Source organism: Lathamus discolor, chromosome 1, assembly GCF_037157495.1.
Source record: "Lathamus discolor isolate bLatDis1 chromosome 1, bLatDis1.hap1, whole genome shotgun sequence".
In the NCBI taxonomy this organism is placed as follows: domain Eukaryota; kingdom Metazoa; phylum Chordata; class Aves; order Psittaciformes; family Psittacidae; genus Lathamus; species Lathamus discolor.
In genome coordinates, this window is record NC_088884.1 from 61,196,016 (window position 1) to 61,217,566 (window position 21,551).

Below are 21,551 nucleotides of genomic sequence, written 5' to 3' on the forward strand. Positions count from 1 at the left end.
CTACCTAGCTGTCCTGTGTAACCAGGATGGGGTATGCATACTGATACTTTTTTTTAAAGAAAGAATGCTCTCAGCACTTGCTAAAGCATCACTGAACTCTGTTCTGCAATTTCACCAGAGCTATTTCAGGAAGTTTTCCCCTGCATTCACTGGATAAGGTGGGTAGAAAGGGTTTCAGCCTCTTTGCACACCTTTTGTCTCAGGTTTCATCTCTTGGTAATCCTCTGTCCAAGAACTCAACCACAGAAAGACAGCTTCTCTTCCTGGACAGTTTTCATCAGAAAACCCCTTTTAAGGCACACGACAGTGCACATCACAACTATATTTATACCTCAGGCCATCTTTTCTTTAATTCTTTCTAGTGGAGTATGTTAGCTTTTCTAGCTGGTCTCTTCTCCTTTAACATTCTCCAGCAGATCAAGAAAAGCTTAATTCATTCTATTCCCACCTCACCCAGAATACAAGCTAGTTACTCAGTTAAAACAAAGATTACTTTCCCTTCTGATTGAGACCAGGCACAGTGACAGTTAACCAAACTGAGGGACAACCGAAACTCCTCCTTTTAGGCATACTATAACACAAGGTATTAAAGGTAATAGCATTAACTACACCTGGCCTGTTCAGAAAAAAGAGAGTACAGTTTTAAAGACCTTGCTGTCTACTATTTTTATTATTTCTCCTACAAATAAATCCCTTCTCCACACGAATAACTCTGGTCATTATCCAAGCAATTAGCTTTTCTCTCTCCAAGGACACTTCAAAAAATTAATTTTATCAGCCTTCTCTTTCATTCCTCAGTTACAAAGGGGAAGGAAGAAAAACAAGTTTCCCCAGTAAGCTTGAGAAGAGAAACACTGGAAGAAGATAACTTAAGCAAACCACCAAAGAATCTTCTGTTTATTTTTTTTTCCCCTTCAACTCATGAACTGAAACTTAAAGACATGAATTAACAACACAATATGCAAGTTATTGAAGCAATGTACAAAACAATCTTGTCTAGCAATCTGGGATACTACATAAAGAGAATTAATTTTGGAGTTACACAAAAAAACTTGTAAACGTATTCTGGAACATTTTCATTCCTTCCATTTTATGTAAATTACAGGAACACTTCACAATTATTAGCTAGCCTTTTTTATAAATAACGCTTTTGACAAAAGACTGGATTATGTATTTCTGCTTTGACATCTCTGTTCATATGACAAAGACACTATTTTTAAAACAACTTCATAAAACAGTTCTAGTTTTATTAAGTGGCTTCTCTAAAACATTTGGATGATTCGTGGCTGCATTCAGTCACACAGCATTTCAAATCTTACAAGTGCTTTATGTGAATTTCAATTTGGATGCAGGTAAGATAAGAATTCAAAATGCAATGGCAAACTTTGAATAATTCCCTATTCAAAAAGTTGCTCCAGAACAAGAATTCTTTGTCTAAAAAGAATGCTTTAGGTGAATCCATTTTCAAGTGGGATAAATTTTAAATGCCAAGGGCAGACAAGTCTAGAAAAAATGATTCTCAAATGTATACAGACTGAGTATCAGCTCCCCACTTTATACAGAACTTCAGTGTACTGCATTTAAACCTCACTGTGAAAACTTTAACCTCAGGTTTTTGCTAAACCATCTGACAGATTCTGCAATACATTCAAATTAGTAGGAAACAAAATCCTCACGGAGGCTCTAAAAATTACTACACATTTGGGAGGCAGGGTGAGGAAAGTTCACTGTTAAGTTTTTGATAGTTTTAATGAATGTTACCAAGAAACTGATATTTTACTATAGTGAATATTAGAATTTACTAGCAAAATGTACTTTTGTAAATTAGTACCTGAAATCTTTTATTTTAACATGTTCTTCATCTTCACTCCTAGACAAAACAAAATACAGTTTTATATTGCATATTTAATACTAGGCATTTCTTCCTCCCACGAAATTGAGAAAATACAGAAAATACTACACATTTACTATGGTTCTAACACAAGTGAATCCACAAAAATTCCTAAACCAAAAACGATCTAGCAAGTGAAGCATAAAGAGACCAAAGCATAACTTCCAATATTCCATTCAGCTATGTGAAGATATTATGGGGATATTTCATAATTATGGGGCTATTTTTATCATGGAGAAAAACTTAATTGAACATTCAAATAACTTAAGTCCAGGCTTGATTTTATTTGTTTATATAAATTTTACAAAAAAGAATATCTGTTCCTGTTTTTATTTCCAAAATCTTATTGTAAAATGATGAAAAAAGCAATAATCCCAGCCTACAATGGCTTTAAAATACACTTCAATCGCTTATGGTCAGAAAACATAAAAATTAAGTATTTTCATATACCCTACAGCAGTGACTGGAAAGTCTGTAATAAAACTGTAAGTGAAAGACAATCATAGTGCTGATATCATGAAAACCGCCTGGCAACAGGAAAACATAAAGGATGATTCAAACAAAGGCAATAATCTTTCTTATTCCTCAAGATCACTGTATTATGCACCACCATCTATTAAGAATTTCAGAACATGGCCTAAGTCACCTTGCCAATTCAGTATGCGTGATTTTGTACTTGCAGGGAGGCAGTTTCCATACAAATACTGGGCATTCTTTCTTTGAAAGACAAACCAATACAAACATTTTAGTCTTTCTACAGCAGTTCTTCGGCTATTTTTAATTCAGCAGTGGAAACACTCCATACAGTACTCAACTCCATCCTAGAGGAGAGACATGCTAACCTATGTCCATTTTGGAAGACACATTTGTTGTACCAGCAGGATTATAAGCAGACAGGCCAATCAGTCAGCAGCTGTTTCCTATGAGAAATGGAAGTAGGAAGTAGGACAGTTGGAGATTACAACTTTAGGAAAGACCCCAAAAGCTGCTTCCACCTGTAGCTAAGCACTGACACTGGTGAGGATCCAGCAGCCAGAGCCAAATTAACACCGACTCCAGCTCATCACCCTGAGATTTCACTGAACCCGGGAATCTTCTGGACAGTCTGATAAACCCAAACATGGAACTAGGTTGGGCTCAGAAGATGCTAGGATTTGTCTTCAGTGAAACTGTTAGTAATAACTAATTTTTTCTTTCATTTTAAAAGAAACTTTTACCAGAAATGTGCATGTATTATGAACTCATACAGAAGTTATATTGTCTGACCATAAGAGAAGGGGTAAGGGGAAGCCAGACTAACTGCAGCGCAGCATGTGGCCTATTAATCACATCTCCCTTCTCTCACGGGAGCTCCACTTGGAGAAGAAAGTAGAGCAAACCTGCTGCTTCACCTTGCACACTGTGTGCAACTCTGGGCTCCATAATTTCAGAAGGATGTGAAAGTCCTTGAATGAGTCCAGAGGAGGATAACAAAGCCAGAGAAAGGACTGTAAGGAATGTCTGATAAGGAGCAGCAAAGCAGTCCAGGTTTGTCTAATTTTGAGAAAAGGAGGCTCAGAGGTGACCTCATTGCTCTCTACAGCTTCCTGAGGAGCGGATGTGAAGAGGGAGGTGCTGAGCTATTCTTCCTGTATCCAGTGATAGGAATGTGGGAATGGTTCAAAGATGTGCCAGAGGAGATTTAGACTGGACATTAAGGAGCATTCCTTTACCTAGGGTGGTCAAACACTAGAATAGGCTTCTGAGAGAGCCGGTGGATGCCAGCAGCCTGTTGGTGTTCAAGAGGCATTTGGCAATGCCTTTAACAACATACTTTAACTTCTGATCAGCCCTGAAGTGGTCAGGCAGTTGGACTATATGATCACTGTATGCCCCTTTCCAACTGAAATATTTTATTCTGTTTCATAAAAAAGAACACTGTACAGCCACATATAAACCAATACATTTTCTAAGTAAGGTATCCAGGTACAGAAAAAGAAATCACAACAAAGCAATCATGTAATTAATAACTATCCTATAACATATATACACAAAGGGTTTACTTAGGCTGCACCACCAAACTTAACTCTGGTTTTTCACCTTGTAACATCATAGCACTATTTAACATAGTTGTGGTAGTTCTATTTTAAAAAGCATGTGACAAGGTTAAAACAAGAAAAGCGTTTACATGCATCAATCCTAGAGGAGTACAAGATCTTCCCTCCACCTCCCTAGTCTTCTTATTTAGGTGTTGCTTTTCGTTCATTCCCATTGAGGTAAGGTAAGCCTTAACTTCAATGCTAACAAGTCTGGTAAAGTTATAAGCAATTCAGAATGTCTTCTTAGAAAAAATATTAGAAAACCTTAACATTGCATGGACCTATGCATCCTGTTAATTAGCTGTATGTTTATCACCTTGTGCTGTATGAAGACTTGCTCTTAAACAAAGCATTCATTAATATAATAATAATTCCACATAGCTCATCTAGCAAAACAGGACATGTTTTTCACACTAAACCCAGAAATGGAATAATTTATAAAACATACCTTTTCTGAAGATCACCATCAACTTCAACTGTATCTCTGCAGAAACAGGTAATTATGTTAAGCAAAACGCAGTCTGAAGCACAAAACTAAGACTTGATGTACCCAATGAAAAAAGTCACAGAAAAATTTTAGTGGATTCCACTTGATCAGTTATTTTCAGCAAGAACATTCATTTTTAGAAACTAATCACTAGTTCTGACAAAATAATGCTTTTTCAATTAGTATTTCAACTTGAATTTGTTATGACAGAAGTTTCATGAAATCAGAAAGATATCCAGACTTCAAGGAAACATTATTGATGAGCCAGCACTTTCACTGAACAGGTAAATAAAACCCAAGAATGGCGACAGGGGTTTTTTTCAGAAACTAATATATTTCTGGAGTTTTCAGTGATCTACAAGATACATTTGAATCTCCAAGTCGACAACTGATACATATCAACATTCACAGTATGGCTACATTCTGTAGATCAATGGACTGTATATAAAAGAAGCAGTGATTAAAAAGAGTTGCTTTAAAAATCACAAATACATGTAGATTTCCTACTTTCCCCCTTTTTAAATGTAGATTTTACGCACAAGTTTCAAGATATTTGTAGTGTATTAGACCTACAGACTGACTTGTGTCCCTTACTTCTGGCTGATTAACATAGCTTTGATTGGATCACTTTTAAAAGTTATTTTTCTATGTAAATGCTTATTTGGTTAACTGTCGTCTATTCTGCAGTTAAAACAAGAAAAAGCAGCAGAAAGTATCATCTCACTAGTCAAGTATGACCCACCTAAAAAAAGACTGAGCACTACTGTAAGACCGTTCTCCTTTTTAGGTCACAGGTCTGTTTGGGCATTTAAGTAAAATGCTGCCCTGGTCACTGAAGAAACAGTTCAGATTCTGCGGTTCTACATCAAAGAGCTTAACTAGTAATTGTGTTTCACACTTTAAGGTAATATTCTAGGGTGAGACTTCAGCAACTTAGTACCGATTTGCTGCAAAGAGAACTTGCCTTTACTAGCAGGCAAAGAAGGTAAAAAAAAAAAAAAAAAAGGAAAGAAAAAAATAGTTGGGATTGAAATTTCAGCATTAGAGAGACACTACCCGGACACTTGAAGCCAGGAAATTGCATTACAGAATCCTACATGTATCCCTTAGATTTAGGGATTATTTTTGCTATTTTTAATAAATCAGAGAAGTCAGAGAATGTGTTTGGAAGAAATTGCAAAAAAATAATGGTAATAAACAAAGGAAAGAGGATTCAACATGTTGCATAAGTAACAGATGAATGTCTCAAGTTCATGCTGAGACACATGCAGAATCAATTTACTTACTGGTTATCAGAATCACTTCCTTTGCGCTTCCTTGGAATCTCAGCCACAGAAGCATTGAAAGAAGTGGTGGTAGCAGGCTTAGTTACTGGATTCATGAGGCTGGAGACTCCAGAAGCAATGCATGAGTTTCCATCTATTGAGAAATTATCTGTGAATGAGGAAAAAAAAAAAAAAACAAACTCAATGTCCAGTTAGAGCTGTATTACCATGTATGCATGGATTTTCATTTGGGAAAAAAACCCCCAACAGGCCATGAGTGGCTTCTATGCCTCTGACAAAAAAAAAAACACATAAAGGCTGCACTTGGCACCACCTAAGTACAGAAAAAAGTACATTGTCTTCCCACAGTCCTGTAATGATCTTATCAACACAATCAATACACCAATGCAATATAAAATACACCTATTCTCCTCCTCGTGGCATCTTGGCAGACTACACTTAAAATTCCCCAGTACCTCAAACATCCTGCTGCAAAATCACAAGATGTGGCATTAGCAGATCAAAATACTGCAACTAAAAGTAAATTAAATTTAGAGAGTGAACTGTGGTTTTTAAACAAGCTGGATATCTGAAAAATGAAAGCTTGCCATAACAATGTTTCTGACAAAATCTGTAATTACATACAGTATCAGTCAAGTAAAAGAAGAGTCTTGAAAGCTTGACAAGTTCTACCTCAAAGTTCCCTTCACAATTCTCCTGCCAAGGAGAACCATTTTGTTTCTAGGAGGTACAGAAGTCACAAGCAAAAATAATGTTAGTGACCTACTGAGAAAGGAGAAGAGTCTCAAGAAACCTAAGCACTATTACACTTTTCCCCTACATCACTGCAAAGCTATAAGAATCACCCAGCTTATGTCTAGGTAAAGATCAGAATTAACTCTGTTCCAGCAAATGCAGGCACTCCTTTAGGCTTCATGTGCTAGTGAGGCAAGAATCCTATGTCATACATCTAAAAACAATAAAGCATTAACTCCATGAAGGGACAGATGAGGGATTGAGAGCAGTTATTTAAGGATGTGAGCATCTCCCAGTTTTAGCAGGAGGCAAAACCCAAGATGAGTACTTTGAAAATCTAGCAGGAAGAAAATCTGGATATTTTATTGTGAGGTTTTTCCCTTTTTTTTAAGCATTTGTGCTGTCTGTAAAGTATAGGTAAATACGGACAAACAAAGTGATACACAGTGTATGTTTTCTTCCTCTTAGGTGTAAGCACATCTTACACTGGAAATATTTTCTAGGTTCTCATTTTCAGCTGGAATATAACTCTGGAGAGTTACACGAAAATAGGCTAATACTTGAACAGCTTGCCTGGTCTTCCACTAATCCTCTCTCTACCAAGCCAGACTATATAGAGTTAGCCCCTGTTTTATTTTAGAAAGCTCTTTAACTCATTAAGTCACGCGGGAAGTTTCATAAAGAGAGGTGGAAGCTCAAAGAATCAATAACTACTTGACAAGTAACAGCCTTTGGTCATCTGCAACAAAAAGAAAGTTTGGTTACTTCAAATACATAACATATTCAAGTTGGTGATATTACAAACATACTACACCACAAATACTACAAGGGCACAAATGGCAGATGCTTGAAATATTTTAATGATTAATCAGCACTTGGTAATAGTCTCAATTTATATTTATATATATTTATATTTATACTGTAAATCTATGCAATTACAAAACAAACACCACCCTACCCCCCCCCCAAAAAAAAAAAAAAATCCCAAAGGAACTCTGTATTTATAAAGAGTAGTTTTAATTCACTTAGTTCATAGCAGCCTATAACTACCAGATTAAGTTACCAAAGTATAATCATACTTCATGAATATTCGTGAAGGAGTACTTACTGAACAGAAACCTACATGTATCAAAGACAAGAATGCCCTCAGCACAACAGATCCTTCAGTCCTGGAACAAAGCAGGACAGAACAGACCCACTGACCTAAATACTCCTTCGCACACAGATGGCCAGCCTGCTTTCTAAACCACTTCCCTTTAAAGACACAACATGAAAGGCACCATTTAGAGCTTTTCCAACTTAGCCTTCATATTATCAAAATACTCACTGTTTTTTAACTCACACCCAAGCAACAAATTCTGAATATTGCACCTCTCCACATTTCCTAATAATTCTCTTTAACTAAAATACAAAAACATTTAGATTATCAGCAATGGTGATCTGTTACGAACTTCTGCGCTAAAACGTTTACGTGATAAATTGAATCCTGTCACTGTGACAAACTAGATGCCATGTTAAATGCCATCAAACTAAATGCTGGTAAGATAGCCAGTTGTTCTTAGACAAAATACGAGGTTAAGAATCTGTATTGATCCCTGACATGTACAGTAGGTAGCATATATTCTTTACATACATTCTTTCAGATTCTCAATATAAACCCCAAACAAGTACAGAAATAAATGTAAAGCTTCAGAACTATCAAACACAGTTAGAAGAGTATTTATTTGGAATTTAACAAACAAGAGTAAATCTTTTTAATACCTACTACTCATTGAATAAGAAGCAGACAGAAACAGTGCATAAAGCTAAGTCAGCTTCAAGAAGTCAGTAAGAGCTCTTTAAAATAATATCTTAGGGCTTTATAATAGCTATCATTATGATACTAGGTGATTTCAAGATGTTTACCCTCTCCCTATAGAGGGTCTTAACCTCGTGCAGTCTATAACGAAAGATTTACTTACTTCTCTGGTTATATCACTTTGGGAGAGCTGGATAAAGGACTTAAAAATCTTTGGGTTCGCAAAAAGAATGGGCTTGGATTCACCCCAATAACCAGTGTGTGCCCCTACAATGGGAAAAAGATGGATACTTACCTTGCATTTGTGCTCCCAGCTGACTTTCTTATAGTATCAATTTCTGTCAACATTTTCATACCATTAACATCAAAACCAAATACCCCTAAGAACATACGATGCAAAACTAAATGTTTTCTAATTTCATAGCACTCTTGCTTCTTGAAAAATATCATCCAGGAAACTATTCATTATTACAAGTTTATTTTCCTGGAAAACCAAAATCAGTAAATTTTTAAACAATCAGAAATAGTTTAATTCAACTAGAGGTATTTTGTTTTGCCACTCCAAAGGCTATTAGTTACACTAGTCTGGTTTGCAAATCAAATCAAATTCCAACTGAGAAATGACAACAAAAAAACCCAAACTGTTCCTTTCAAAGTTTTGCTAATGCCCTAGCACTGAATTGCAATTATCTGAATTGTAATAATAAGATTAGAATTGTAATGGTAAGTGAATAGTTCTTCAAATACATAAGTCTATTTATGATGTTTGGCTCTCAGTACAAAGCATATATGCTTATCTATATTAAAAATTAAAATTTTAAAAGCATAATATGCACATCAGGACAGAACTCTGAAAAAAAGCAAAGACCAACCAAACATTATAAATGCACCATATGAAAAACAGCTCATCTCCAGTAAGTGTACCAGAAACAAAACCCTAGTATTTCAACTCTTTATTGTATTTCATAATTGGGCAAACAAAGTATTTAAGGAATGGTTATCAACATATACAGTTATCATCCAAATACAAGACCATACCCTACCGAACACATCCCCCTTGTGTTTTTCTACCAGAAAAAACACAACAACAAACCCACAGTCCCCAAAGGTATTGGCGAGCAAGTGAACAACTGCAAATGAGCTGCACGAAACTACTGTTCAGGTGTGGGATATGAAGTAAAGACATACAAAATCAACTGTATTCCTATGTTCAGCATTAAGTCACATGCAATGCATTAAGAAACAAGGTTTGGAGACTCTACGTTTTTCCAATTACTGACAATAATATTTTCTAAACGCATGCCACATTCCTGAGCTGTTTTCTCCACTAACAGCTCTGAGGTTTTCAGTTCCTAAACAAACACAAGCTATTAGAAAAGGCTTATGGCCAAACTCTACCAGCCATAAAAGGTGAGATTCATCTGAACAAATAAAGATGTCCACATCTGAAAGAGGCATTCTAGTCCCTCTTGGAGGGAAGAACACATTTCTACGGTGATTCATCTCTACCTAAAATAGATTCCTACAGTTGGCTAGATGAAATACAACATTTCTAGGGTGATTCATCTCAATCCAAAATAGATTCCTACAGTTGGTTAGATGATATGCAGTCCAAGAGTGTTCAGTAATTATACAAAGACCAAAGTAACTAGCTCAGACTTGGATTTCTACTCTGTGGACATCTAAAGATAAATGAGACAAATTCCACCTAAGGTGGCTATTGAACTATCATGCAATTCTTAAAATATACCAGCCACAGACAGCACCTGTTTGTGTCACATGTAACCAGTTTAAGCCCAAGACCGTATTTAAAATGATTGCCTAAATTATGCTGTACAACCTCATGACCCACTCACCCTGCTATGAAAGGTTAACTTTTCTGGCTAGTTTACTCCTCATAGGCTTTCCTAAAATACTACTTTAGACTTTTTAGACTCATCAAAAGGAAATCATAAAAGATATGCACTCAAAAAAAAAAAAAAAAACCAGCAGAAAAATACAACCCATGTAAGTATTAATGAATTTAATAAAAAGGCTGTCAGTCAGCCCCATTTAGCCAGTTTATAAAAAGAACATCTAAAACCATCTATCAGGATCTTACAGTAAAGTATGTTTGAAATAAAATGTCAATGAATAAGTGCATTTATAAAACTTATGGGTGGCACTCTTCATAGTCTGAAAAAAGTACACACCAGACTTGGAGAAATGTCACAGCTCTGCAGCTACTTGAGTGAACAATGTGGTAACACTGGCACAACCTTTCTAAGAATAAGAAGGCTCTTTTAATCCAGCTTCCTATTTTGAAACACTTTCTCGCAGAAGGGAAGTAGAAGAAAGAAGCTGCTTTGAATTGAAATGTTTAAGACCACATATGCCACAGACTATTAAATGTGCATTTTCTAAATCTATATTCCTGGCATGCACAAAAAACTTTAGTTACAAATTCAAGCTTTGAGAAGTTTAAAGAAGTCAAAACTATGTTAGAAGTGACTGTAGTTAAAGCAGCACGTAAGGGCTCTTCAGTGTCACTAGATGAGTTACTAAAATTGCAATCTACTCACCCAAGCTCATCAGCTACGTCTACAGGAGTAAATACAATAGCATAACAGCAACAGGTCAGCAGAGAGAAGCAGCTGGTTCACAAGCCCCTGTTTCTAATTTGTAAGTAGTTCAGGGAGCTTACACTAAATCACATTTAGTCTGGTTCACTGGGCCAAAAATCCTTACAATGCATGTGTTTGAAAGCTGTCTGAGAACAAATCACTGGTTCAGTCCCTTATGCTTGGTATGTGCCTGGAGTGGCCCTAACCTTGCTACAAAGATTCTAGTCTAGTTTCTTCTGAAAGGAGTCCAGTTCATTTATACCAAAATTGCTGTTCAGACCAAATCCATGAGCAGGAAGTGGAGAGGATGGGATTCAGTTCAAACCAATGCTATTGCTCTGAACCAAAATGCTGATGCGCACACAGCCTCTGAGTACTTACTTGATTTCAGCATCTCAGTCTAAAATCCTTGGGAGCACACAGTCATACAAAGAAGCAGAGATATATGTGTATGCACTCAAATCTAGGCAAAGAAGCAACCTACATTTTCTAAACTAAGGTACTACTTGAGATGCCAAGTTGGATTCTTACGTTTTGTCAAATTGATATGTGGGGGCTTTTAAGGCATAAGATGTCTCTGATTACCTAGGCAATTACAGAGTTATCTATCTATACATTCAGCACAGGCAGAGGATAGCTTGCGAGACAAATAGTTTCAAATAATTGTATGTCATGTAAAATAAATGGCTTTATTTTAATATGGAGGGTTGTTTGTTTTTTTTTTTTCCTAAAATTACTTTAATGAATTCTTACTTCAGATTTTCATCAGAGAATGGGAAAACTATACTTATGCTACACACATACAGGACCGTATGAGGAAGGAAGTTACACATGCTGTGATACGCATCTGTTTACAGGTACTGCAGATCTGAGCACCTATAAAACAAAGAACCACATTTTCTAAACAGGGATGAGAGTTGTGTTAAACAGATTGATTTTAGAACTTTAAAATAGGCCATGAAAAGCATCTTCAGACTAGTTATAGCAAGTGGCATCCATATCATAGCCCACAGTATCTCTTACTGAAAGTACGGGCAACAATTTTCATTGGAGTTCTGAAAACAGTAGGAACGTACCGCCTAAAACATTTGGGGTTCCTCCCCCCCCCATTTTATAAGCATGCATAATGCAGGAGCAAGATACAGAGATTTCAATAATGAAGCCATCTTATAATTCCGTACAGAGAATAAACTCTTACAGGTTAATTTAAGAACATTGGATTTGTTTTTAATATCACAAAATGATGAAAGGAAAAATTACAATATCCCAAATTATAGACATTTACATCAAACATTAACATGGGCAACTTTCCACATCCATTTTTTACTTATTTTTACCACTCAGAATAGTCAAGAATCACAAGCAATTAAACACCTACCAATTAAACAACACATTTACTTAATAGATTTCAAACACCAAGTATTTGGCCAAACCTATTACTGTATTAAAAAGATGACTGTAACCAGCTAATGAAAAGATCTTACACAAGCCCTTGAAAGACTACCCTGCTTTCCCAGTCACTTTCAGGCTCAAACCAGGTCACTGACAGAAATCAAGAGTCTCATATATCCTAGCTCATTACTGGAAAAAAACCCAACCACCCCACCTCTCTCTAATCATACACAGATACATGAATGGAGGGTAGCTGTTTTCTTATAACTTTTTGATTCATATTATTGCAAAATGCTGATTCTCGTCAAGTCAGCTGCAGAATTTCCACGGGTTTAGCTGGCTCTGGAGTTCAGAACAACAATCCACTTCTCACAATCACCCACCAGATTATTTCTTCTTACAATGAATTTGATTCTTTGTTGATGTGAACTGTCCAGTTTACAGTTTGCTTTGTATAATGTGCAAGTATACCAACAATAATGTGTACACTCAAGTGAAAAAACCCCGTTTAAGCAGCTAACCCTATCGTGCACCTATTCCACAGAAATTAAGATACTTCTGTCTTAAAACAAAACCAGAAAAAAAAAACAACCAACAAAACCTGTCTCTTCAAAATCCGTTAGAACAGGTATAAGCATGGGTAACAAGAGAAACCAGGGAGGAGGGTTTCTTTCACAATCAAACATGAAAGCCTATGGTTTGTTGCTTTCCTAAACAAATTTGTAAATAGAAATGACTGCATATTTGGAGTTTTCCTTATTTTGATTATTTCCTTTCCTCACAGTATGTGCATGATACGGAAACAATAAATCCTTATTCTAAGCACAATTTAACAGATTGCAAAAATGCTATCAAAACCCCCACTTTGTTTTCAAACACTAAATTACTTGCTACAAAATCATACCAGTTATTTACACAATCAAGCAGCAGAGGCAGAATAATGCCAATCATTCTAAACAACCAGGATACCCATAGACATTAAAACACATATAACCCAACAGACGTTTAGGAAACAACTATTAAAAACCTGTAAGAAGTGGTGCTAATGAACACAACAGCAATGATGACTTGGGAGAGGTTTGCTCACTTGTTTCTCAAAACCCCGGCCAAAACACTTATTTCTCCTCGGGGAAGCAACATATTCGTTTCAAAGCAGGAGGAGCACGAACAGCTGTCGGTGGTTTACAAGTAGCCTTGCTTTAGTAGCAGAAACTTATGATTATGAACAAGGAAGAAACATCAAACCCTGGTCACCATACAAGCGTGGGCATGCACACACACACACACACAGAGTCAAAACCATGTTACCTAAATTACTACATTATGTTACCTAGTGCACTAAGAACACATAAGCCGGGCAAATGCACATCAGAAACAGCAAACTACACACCAAGTTACAAAAGCCATGACATTTTCAGTCCACACCACACAGTGTGGTGACACACCTGTAACAACAGAAGCACAGAGTGAACATTATACTCGGGAATTCCATGAGTGCACAACATAACGCCTGCTAACACCCACCCTTGGTACCTCTACTGAACTTCACCGGGAGAAAGGAGTTTGCAGCGCCCAGGTTACACTTTGAGCCAGCCGGCGTGCAGGCAACAGCGTGAATTAAAACAAAACCCACCACAACTCCTCACCACCACAGAGCGGTACTGGGAACCTGGCTAGACAGACGTGCCCCCACAGCACAGCTCTACCCCCCTGTCCTGCACCCCCGGGCACCCCCAGCCACGGAGGGCTCGCTTGTGCCACATCACGAAGGCAGAGAGACAGGCAGGCACACCCCACCGCATACCGTACGCGCCCACGGCCGCCCCACACACAGCGGGGCAGAGGCCACCCAGCGACCGCCGCCCCCCCACCCCACCTTCAGGGCCCCGCTGCTCCTCCTCGGCCCCCTCGGCGCTTCCCGCTCCTGCCTCAGCCATGGCGAGCGGTCCGTGCCACCGCTCCACAGCGCCCCCGGCCCCGGTGGCATGCAGGAGGTGAGCTGAGGTGAGCAGCACCAGCCGGTCCCGCCGGCCCGGGGGAGGGCTCACCGGCGCCCCGCCAGCCTCCCCCCGCCTCGGCGCCGCCTCAGCAGCACCGCCATCTTCTCGCGACATTTCGTGCCTTCCCGGTGAGCTGGGCCGCGAGTGGGCGGCATCCTGCCGTTCCTTGAGGAGAGGGGCTGGGGGAGAGGCGGCGTGAGCGCCGGGGCCCGCGGGGGGGTTGCGGCAGCGGGACAGGCCGCACCGCACCGCACCGCACCGCACCGCACCGCACCGCACCAGGCGTGCTGAATGTATGGTGGAGGTGGCCCCGCTCCCTCCTGCTGTATGGATTGCAGAGCCAGGGTAGGTGTGGGCCGCTTTGGCCTTTGCTGTCTGGGGAAAAAACCTCACAGCAGCCTTTCAGTACATGAAGAAGGCCTACAAGAAATCTGGAGAGGGACTTCTAAGAGCACGTAGTGATAGAACAAGGAGGAATGGCTTTAAACTAGAAGACACTGGATTTAGAGTAGATTTGAGGAAGAAGCTCTGTATTATGAGGGTGGTGAGGCACTGAACAGGTTGCCCGGAGAAGCCGTGGCTTGCCCCATCCCTGGCAGTGTTCAAGGCCAGGTTGGACGGGGCTTGGAGCAACTTGGTCTAGTGGAAGGTGTCCCTGCCCATGGCAGGGGCTTGGAACTGGGTGAGCTTTAAGGTCCCTTCCAACCCAAACCATCCTGTGATTCGATGAAAATACCAAAATTGCTTTGTACCTGTGTACCTGATAGTTTTCAGAGTACTGTATGGAGGACGCCTTGTCTGAGGAAGAGCTGGGATCATGGAATAATTTTGATTATGAAAGGCCTCCGTGGGTCGCCTGGTCCAGTGTGTGGTCAGAGCAGGACAAAGAACAGACACACCTATCAGTAAAAAAACACAAAAATAGGGTTAACTTGTATATTAAATTGTGTTAGTAGACCTGGATTACACTAGATGTGCAGGCTGTAGCTATATTTTTTGCTAATGCCAGGAGTACACTTTCGAAGTGAATCCGCACATCACCCTCACTGCGCCTGGGTTCACATCTTGGAATAGTCGTGGTGTGTGCAGAGTGTATCGTTTTGAGCAAAGACCTGAAGAAGCACTTTCAAGAGCATAACATGCTCCTGCTCTGAATGGACATTCACTCCAGCAGATACCCCTAGAGCTGGCCTGAAATGAAACCTCTATAACATGGTGTGGGCATCAGGACTTCAGCAACGCCTGTTTCGTTTGACAGAACCTCTCTTATTGTCCTGCCCTGCTTGTTGATGTTTGATACAGACTGTGCTTGCTCAATTCCAGTCGTAGGTGTGGTAGAACAGGCTATTGCCTGGACCCGCACATCCCTGCCTGTGCCATCTTCATGGGTGCACAGTGCCTGCTTCTAGCTGGTGAACTCAGGTATGAATGGATTTTACATGTACAGTGCAACTGGTATCACTTACCAGTAAGCCTGGATCTAGATTACTGGCGATGTGTGTAAAGGAAGCTACTTCTGCAGGTGTACTGTTTAGTGGGCTTTCAGAGCATCTGTTATTAGTAGTCCTTTGGAAATTACAAAGGTAGGTGTAAGTATTTTAACATTCTTTAATATCTACGGTGTTAAAATTTACGTGAGCTGCAGACATATGCAGCCCTGAACTCCATTTGTGCAATCTTTTATACTCTGTGAAGCTTCCAACACAGTTTACGTTTGACTTGGAAGCACCCTGTCTATGTGGAAGTGGGCAGCTCAATATCTTGCCCATCATTATGCATGAGGATTACACATGGCATGTGGAAGTGCCGAATGGGTAAGCAGCTCTAATGGAGTATGCTTACCTGGGCAGGGAATTGTGGGTTCCAGCTGGGGATGTTGCTGAACAAATGTACTGTGACAGTCTCAATGCCCACTTTTTTCGTAAGGTGCTTTGCAAGGTGCCCTTCCAAACTCAGCTTTTCATCTCAGAATTTTAACTTCTGTGATCACACAGTTACTATTGCAGTGATTGATACACATATTCCACTAGGCTGGGTTCAGCTGGCCTTACAGAATTTGTATTGGACAAAAGCTATTACAAAAAGCTATTACAAATTCACTTCTGCCTTAAGTGAAATAAAAAGCAGTAGGATGAGCTAAAAGCCAGGAGCTAGGGTTGCCGTCTTTGAGAAAATCATTATCATTAATGCACATTTGTTTTATTCATATACTACAACTGATACTGGAAAATATTTCCAACAGTTTGTTCCTAGGAGGCTTAAACGTCATATTTGGCCCTGCCAAAATACTCTTTTTGCCCCAGTTTTAAAGCTAGGCGTTCCCTCCTCCATCTGTGCATCACCAGTGGACACCCAAATGTGAGGGAGATTTCAGAAGAGCCACATCGACTAAAACATGTTTGAGAGACTCAGTAACCACAGCAAGTTGAAGATGGCCATTGTTGCAAAGCTCAATGAGGTAAAGATTTTAATAGTTTCTGAAAACCGCTTGAACAAACTTATAGCTTAACAGCTATTAAATACAAAAGCCCTCCATATGAGGACATTCAATGAGGACATTTAAAATGCCTCTTCTTTTTAACTGACATACTAGAAACAGAGCTAATGTACCTTATTCATATTTTATTGATTATTTTTTTAGTGCAGCAATAGAAGTACTTGTAATTCAATGCAGAAATTTTTGGCACTTCATGATATGTCTAGGTCAGAAAATCAGAGCAATCTCTTAGCAGTATTTCTGCCTGTCATGTTGCTTCTGTGCATTTCTCATGTGATCTCATGGTCAGTGTCACACCTTCTTGGCACTTAGGGAGTTCTTGTAAACATGATGTGCTCCAAATCATTAACAGAGATTCTAGACTTCATTTATTATACTTGTTTATTATGCAAAGGTGATGACTGGTCTCTATGGAACATCTCATACATCTCGTATATGACAGTAACTGGTCTTTATAACACATACTTAGCCTTGAGTCTTGGCAGAGTAGGATCCCAGTTTATGTAAGGCACTGACTTTCAGTAGGCCACACTTGATATTTTTGCCCCATTTTTAGGTGAGCGCTTTCTCTTGAGGAGCCTTTAGCTATAAAATACAGAACAGAATGCTTTATGTAAGCCTCTTTTTTCCAAACAACTTATACAACAACTAGCTAAAGGGGTAAAAATAACAATCAAACCTCAGAACAATTAAATAATAGCCTGAGACTAGGCAGTTAAAGAAAGGTCTCTGTATTATTACTCCTTTTTCTTTTCAGTAAATGATTAATGACATCCAAAGCATAGCATGTCTTAGCTGTTACACAGGACATGAAGAGCGTGCAGTCAGCATTTCCCTGAGATACCATCTTGAAGAGGATGCAGATTGCTTTGTGTATTTGCTGGGGCCAGGCTAGCTCCATGCATACCACACTTAAGAGACCTATTTCATAAGCTGAAAGTGACTGGACAAAAGCAATCTCCTCCTCTGAGGGAGCACTGAGAGCCACTCTGTGTAATTAGAGTGACCTGTATTGCTTCACTTTAAAAACATACTTGGGTGACTGCTTAGGGTGAGCTAACCAACTTTTTTCTATTGAAACTTTGTAGCAGTAGACCAAAGTTACTCAGCATGCCTGTAAATAAAACCACAGATTTTTCACAGACTTCTCTTCCAGAACACAAGTGTTTGTGGTTTCCCCCCAACCATGGTATTACATGGCTCAAAGTAAGGTAAAGAACAATGCCTGTGTCCTGAATCAAGTGTGTTTTTATAGAGGACATCTGAACCAGATAGGTAGGTAGAAGAATGAATACAATACCGCCCCCCACCCCGGTCAATTTACTTTGAGGTTTCCTAACCAAGTTAAAAGAAGTCAAAAAGATTAGCATTTTCCAAAGTGCCTACTTTATTTTGGAGTCCTGGCTGGTGAGGTTTGTCCCACAAAGTAATTCACTTGCAAGTAAATTTCTTGCCTAAAAGTCTCTCAATTTGATGGTGCCACTTTTGACTTAAAAACAAAATAGTACTCAGTTTTTAAATAGCCTTTTCATTCCTGGCCAAAACTGATATTTTCTGAATGTATGACAAGAGCCTAACGTCTGATGTGTCTGAAAAACAGTATTGCTGTGACAGAGCTCTACACAAGGATAAATAAAGCTGCTTAAGGCGACTGTTGAAATGAAAAGCAATGGAATTGTGCCCATCGTGTACAAATGGCCGCCTCTAAGCTGAGTCCTACCTCTCTAGGCTCAGCAAGATCCCACACAGTCCCTTTTCTGCTGCGACTAAAGGAGAACAAAACCAGCTGTGAGGGCAGGGCATCTCCAAGGACAAAACATCTTGTCTTGGGCTTGCATGCAATTAATCTGTGAACCTCCAAGCTGTAGTTGTCTCACCCACCTTGCCTGCAAAGGTCCTGACAGTACCTTACATGACTGTCTGAAAGCCTTCTCCTTGGTTAAAGCAGACTTGTCATATTTTCAGGTGTTGGCAGCCTCATGTTAAACAGCTGGTACAGGAGCAATGTGAAGATACAGACATGTAAACCACATGCAGTCGGTCTGTGCCACTGAGTTGAGGCAGTTTTAACTGGGGAGGTAAACCAAACAACTGTGGCACAGAGCAGGCCCATAAGTATGTCTAATGTCACTCAGCAGAACTGTGCCCACTGAATGCATCGCATTCATAGTTCACTACCTGAGAACTTCAAGAAGTCATGCTGATTCCTCTGCTTCCTAGAATGTGCAAAATCCATACTGGGGCTCAGTTATGTACTATGCTCTTTCAGAAAAAGGCATTAAAATAATTTGCACACTTTGCAAAATTTCCTTGAGGCATTTATAAAAAAAAAAGGTAATATTTTCTTCTTTAATAGCAGAGGTACCATGCAAATTTGTCACCACAAGGCATCCTCTTCACGTACTGCCTTTTGACTGACTGAATTGCATAGGTAGTAAAATCTCCTTGTCTTATTTGTAAAGGATGCGGAAGCAGCATCAGCAAACAGCTTGCTTTTGAGACCATCCTTGTTCACTGGTTTCTTTGGACTTTAGATAGGGATCTTCGGCTGGCATTAGTGGGAGCTGGACAAGACCTTGAAGGCAGCCTGCTGGATTAAAAATCTTGAGATGCATGACTGGTTTAACAATGATTTGCTCTGTCATGATCAAAAAGTCACTCGAATTCTTATCTGATTCTTCATTATTATTAAATAGATACATTGAAGTCAGAAGTAGACTTTGTAGAGAAATAAAGTGTCCAAGAGCAGGAGACTGTTGCAGTTTTTGAAGAAGTCCTGATGCTAGAGAGACATATCTTCACATCAGTGCTCCCATTTCGAGTTTTGTGGATGGCCCCATGTGCACAGGCACGGCCAGGGGGATTGTCTTGGCATCTGCTTCCTGTTGGAGCTCCATTACCTTCATATTGGATTTAGATTAGACATTAGGAAGATTTAGGTAGATTTAGATTTAGGTAGATTTAGATTAGATCTTAGGAGGAAGTTCTTCCCTGTGAGGGTGGTGAGGTGCTGGCACAGGGTGCCTAGAAAAGCTGTGGCTGCCCCATCCCTGGCAGTGTTCAAGGCCAGGTTGGATGGTGCTTGAAGCAACCTGCTCTAGTGGAAGGTGTTCCTGCCCGTTGCAAGGGGGTTAGAACTGAATGGGCTTTAAGGTCTCTTCCAGTCCGAAACCTTCTGTGATTCTACGATTTCAGCCTGGACATCCACACCAACAGGCAGATTCTGCATAGGTCCCTGGAAGGAAACAAGTTGTTACATAGGCTTAGTGCGTATGTAACACTTGCTATCTGTACCTGCCATCTCTGATTCAAAATGTGGAGCAGGGATTGTGGTTATGCTTTTACACAACAGCTTCAAGGTCACAGCACGTACTCAGCTGATGAGCTGCCCTCTTAACATCATCTAGTTTCGTGGGTAGGAAATGTAAGAGTCAAGGGCAAAGATTTTATCTTTGGAGCAGGGAGGATGGGCAGAGACCCCTGGGAGGAAGGGACTGCTACCAATTGAAGGTGGACTGCATGGGGACAGCACGTATAGGGAGCATGTATTCCTAGAGGAGAGAGAAGCAGCAGCAGATGGTGACTCACTAGAAACGGATTAAAGCAGCTGCTACAGAAACAAGACGTGGCATCAAGGGTCAGTTCAAATCAGAAACAAACTGCTTCTAGCAGAGCTCTGACTTGATTAGGAAATGAGAAACCTAGGTTAATTTCCCTGCTCAGCCTGAGGAGGTTCAAGTCTACATGCCCCATTTCCCCAGACAACAGTAGCCTCCACACTATCATGTAACCTGGAGAAAGAAGTGGTGGGAGGAGTAGGAGGCAGTGAGATAAACTCTGCAAGTGTGAAGATTCATTTCCCCTCACACCAACCGTAGAAGTGCTCCTGTGTGAAGAAGTGTACAAATCCCACTGCCATTACTATTGACAGAGAAGAAATTCAGTGTATTTTATATATATATATATACACACACTAACTTGCCCTTCAACTATCCTAACAGCTCATGTACCTGGTTTCTTTCAGGTGGCAGCTTCTTTATGGCAGAATGGCATTCTGTGCGGCAGAGCCTGAACCCAGCTTGGCTGACCTGCTACAGTCCACTGGTACCCACATTTAAAACCTGCTTTCATCTTTGAAATTCAGCTATGGAATAGGCATTTTACAACCTCTGTAATACTTAAAATTTTCATGTATGATAAATAAAATTACCTTAAAGGTTAAGACCTTAGTGAACTGCAGATATAAACTTGTCTGGCCAGTGCTGGAAACCACTACTGTCATCACTCCCAACAGCAAGAGAGACTGTTTTGAATACACCTGCCTTCTCTTTCCATAGGAAGAGCCTCAGGAAAGATCTTTTATTGTCTAGAGCACAACTGTTTTGCTTATATGCAAGATACACTTTGTAAAAGAATGAAGAAATGAAATACAGTAGGTTTTATACAGCATGTTTTATAAACACTATGTAGTAGTTAAGAGTGGTTGATTTAAAAACAAGAAACATTTCCGCACATGCTGAAGGCATAGCCTTTATATTGCCATTAAAGTGCTGTATTTTTGAGGAATACTAAATCTGGTAATGCAAGGAGATAAAGAACTAAGCCTGCTTATCCTTATGATACGTAGCTCTGAGATATGATGTGGTTATTGAAAGAAATGTGCAATCCCATTGAATAAAATTTGATACAATCTTAACAGGATTTTACAGTTACTGAGAACAGCAATTCTCAAGTGGAAGGGCCTCCAGAAAGGCCAGTCAGCAACTGTGAGCTCCACTTTGCTT

General features: G+C 39.6%; 1 protein-coding gene and 1 long non-coding RNA gene across 4 annotated transcripts in view; one reads left to right on the forward strand and one right to left on the reverse strand.

Moving 5' to 3' along the window:
* The window catches only part of BMAL2 (basic helix-loop-helix ARNT like 2), a 38,857-nt gene extending 24,467 nt beyond the window's left edge, over window positions 1-14,390 (reverse strand). For 2 of the 3 annotated variants that reach the window (XM_065673661.1, XM_065673652.1), the window contains exons 1-4: window positions 14,147-14,390; window positions 5,743-5,890; window positions 4,418-4,453; window positions 1,832-1,870 (exon numbers count right to left, since the gene is read on the reverse strand). In XM_065673661.1, the coding sequence (XP_065529733.1) occupies window positions 1,832-1,870; window positions 4,418-4,453; window positions 5,743-5,890; window positions 14,147-14,384 (461 nt within the window). In that variant the 5' untranslated portion in view covers window positions 14,385-14,390. The remainder of the gene's footprint in view (window positions 1-1,831; window positions 1,871-4,417; window positions 4,454-5,742; window positions 5,891-14,146) is intronic. The other variant, XM_065673667.1, reaches the window with a different exon arrangement.
* Window positions 14,391-14,408: 18 nt separating this feature from the next.
* LOC136011640 (uncharacterized) lies at window positions 14,409-21,463 on the forward strand. The gene is made up of 2 exons (XR_010611440.1): window positions 14,409-14,615; window positions 20,792-21,463. It is a non-coding gene; the product is annotated as an uncharacterized LOC136011640 (long non-coding RNA).
* Window positions 21,464-21,551: the final 88 nt, after the last annotated feature.